The following is a 1,702-nucleotide window of genomic DNA, read 5'->3' as shown; positions in this document are numbered from 1 at the left end:
GGCCTCCCAAAGTGCTGGGATTACAGGCTTGAGCCACCGCGCCCGGCCGGTGCTTTTATTCTTAATACATATACTGCACTTTTACCTTTCTACTGATGTGCTAATTGTAGAAAAGTTTAGAAGCTTATTATATACATTCTTCCTCCTTTGTTTTTGAAGATCACTATGTTGTAGTTGGGGCCCAGAGAGATGCGTGGGGCCCCGGAGCTGCAAAATCCAGTGTCGGGACAGCTCTCCTGTTGAAACTTGCCCAGATGTTCTCAGATATGGTCTTAAAAGGTAGAGTACAAATTTTGGTTCCTTTGAATATTGGTGCACTACATACAGTTCTAGATGTTGTACTGTGCTTTGCTTACTTTGCCTACATTCCTGTGGTTCCCTCCTGCTAGACTCTAGTTCTTAAATACAAGGCAGATTGTCTTTTGTTGTAGCTGCCTTTTTCTTTGAAACAGCTTTCCATAAAATGTCTTAGCTGTGCTAAAAATCACCAGTTTCTTTGAGACAGTGGATTATTGAGCCCCAGTGCTTAGTTTGATGTATCCAGCATGATAAGGCGGACCATAGTCCCTAAGTAATCTATTTGAAAGCAGTAGCATACTTCTATACTCAAGTACTGAGACCTAACAGCTATTGGAATTTTGTTACGTTTATTCATTTATTTTTTGAGACAGAGTTTAACTCTGTTGCCCAGTCTGGAGTGCAGTGGCACCATCTCAGCTCACTGCAACCTCCTCCTCCTGACTTTAAGCCATTCTCCTGCCTCAGCCTCCTGAGTAGCTGGGATTACAGGCGCCCACCACCATGCCTGGCTAATTTCTGTATTTTTAGTAGAGATGGGGCTTCACCATGTTGGCCAGTCTGGTCTCCTGACCTCAAGTGATTCACCCGCCTCAGCCTCCCAAACTGCTACGAGTGAGCCACTGTGCCCCGCCTCTTTTGTTTATTTTTGAGCCTTTCTGTCCTACTTGCCACCCTTTCACACTCCTACCCGCCCACACATTCAAAATCATCATATTCTTGAATCTTTGGGTCACAGGGCAAATTGTAATGCTTATCTTTAATACAGAGTACATTAATGGAGAAAAAAAAATACTGAGGGAGGTGGGTGGGATGGAGGGCAGTGATACATGTATCCTCAAAAGGCACTGTCACAAATGTAGTTTCTCTGCAAACTCTTCTTATAACTTAAATTTGTGAATTTTTATTTTATTTTAGAGTTATTTTTTAAAAATCCAATGTTTTGATTTACTTCTATGCAAATTGTTCTCAAGATGTGCATCATCATGCTTACACTGTTTTCAGTGATCTCTGGGTCCAGAAGTTAAGGAACTGAAAGAATGAAATTGTAAAAGGGCGACTGACTACTGGTCCCGCTATGTACTCGAAATCTTATCTGCAGATCTCCTATATTGCTCTTTGTAGGTTACTTAACAAAAAAAAATTATTCCTGTTCTTTTATTCTTTCACCTGGAGTCTCAAAGATTTTGTTAGTATTTTTTTTTCTTTTTTGGCTCAGAAAAAAAAGATTTTGGAATCTGCTATCTTGGAATTAGACCTTCTGATTCATCTGAAGTGGGATACCTTCCATCCCTGCCCGTGTATAACCGTTCTCAAGATAAAGCTAACTTTCTTCTCTTTCAGATGGGTTTCAGCCCAGCAGAAGCATTATCTTTGCCAGTTGGAGTGCTGGAGACTTTGGATC

General features: G+C 41.1%; 1 protein-coding gene across 1 annotated transcript in view; it reads left to right on the top strand.

The window, feature by feature from the left end:
* Positions 1-1,702, top strand: part of TFRC (transferrin receptor) — a 24,798-nt gene that overhangs the window by 10,667 nt on the left and 12,429 nt on the right. The window contains exons 9-10 of the mRNA XM_011961249.1: positions 160-279; positions 1,642-1,701. Of these exons, the coding sequence (XP_011816639.1) occupies positions 160-279; positions 1,642-1,701 (180 nt within the window). The remainder of the gene's footprint in view (positions 1-159; positions 280-1,641; position 1,702) is intronic.

Source organism: Colobus angolensis, unplaced genomic scaffold (assembly GCF_000951035.1).
Source record: "Colobus angolensis palliatus isolate OR3802 unplaced genomic scaffold, Cang.pa_1.0 Scaffold54, whole genome shotgun sequence".
Taxonomy (NCBI): Eukaryota; Metazoa; Chordata; class Mammalia; order Primates; family Cercopithecidae; genus Colobus; species Colobus angolensis.
The sequence above is the reverse complement of the archived record's forward strand: the minus strand, read 5'-3'. Positions and strand labels throughout refer to the sequence as shown.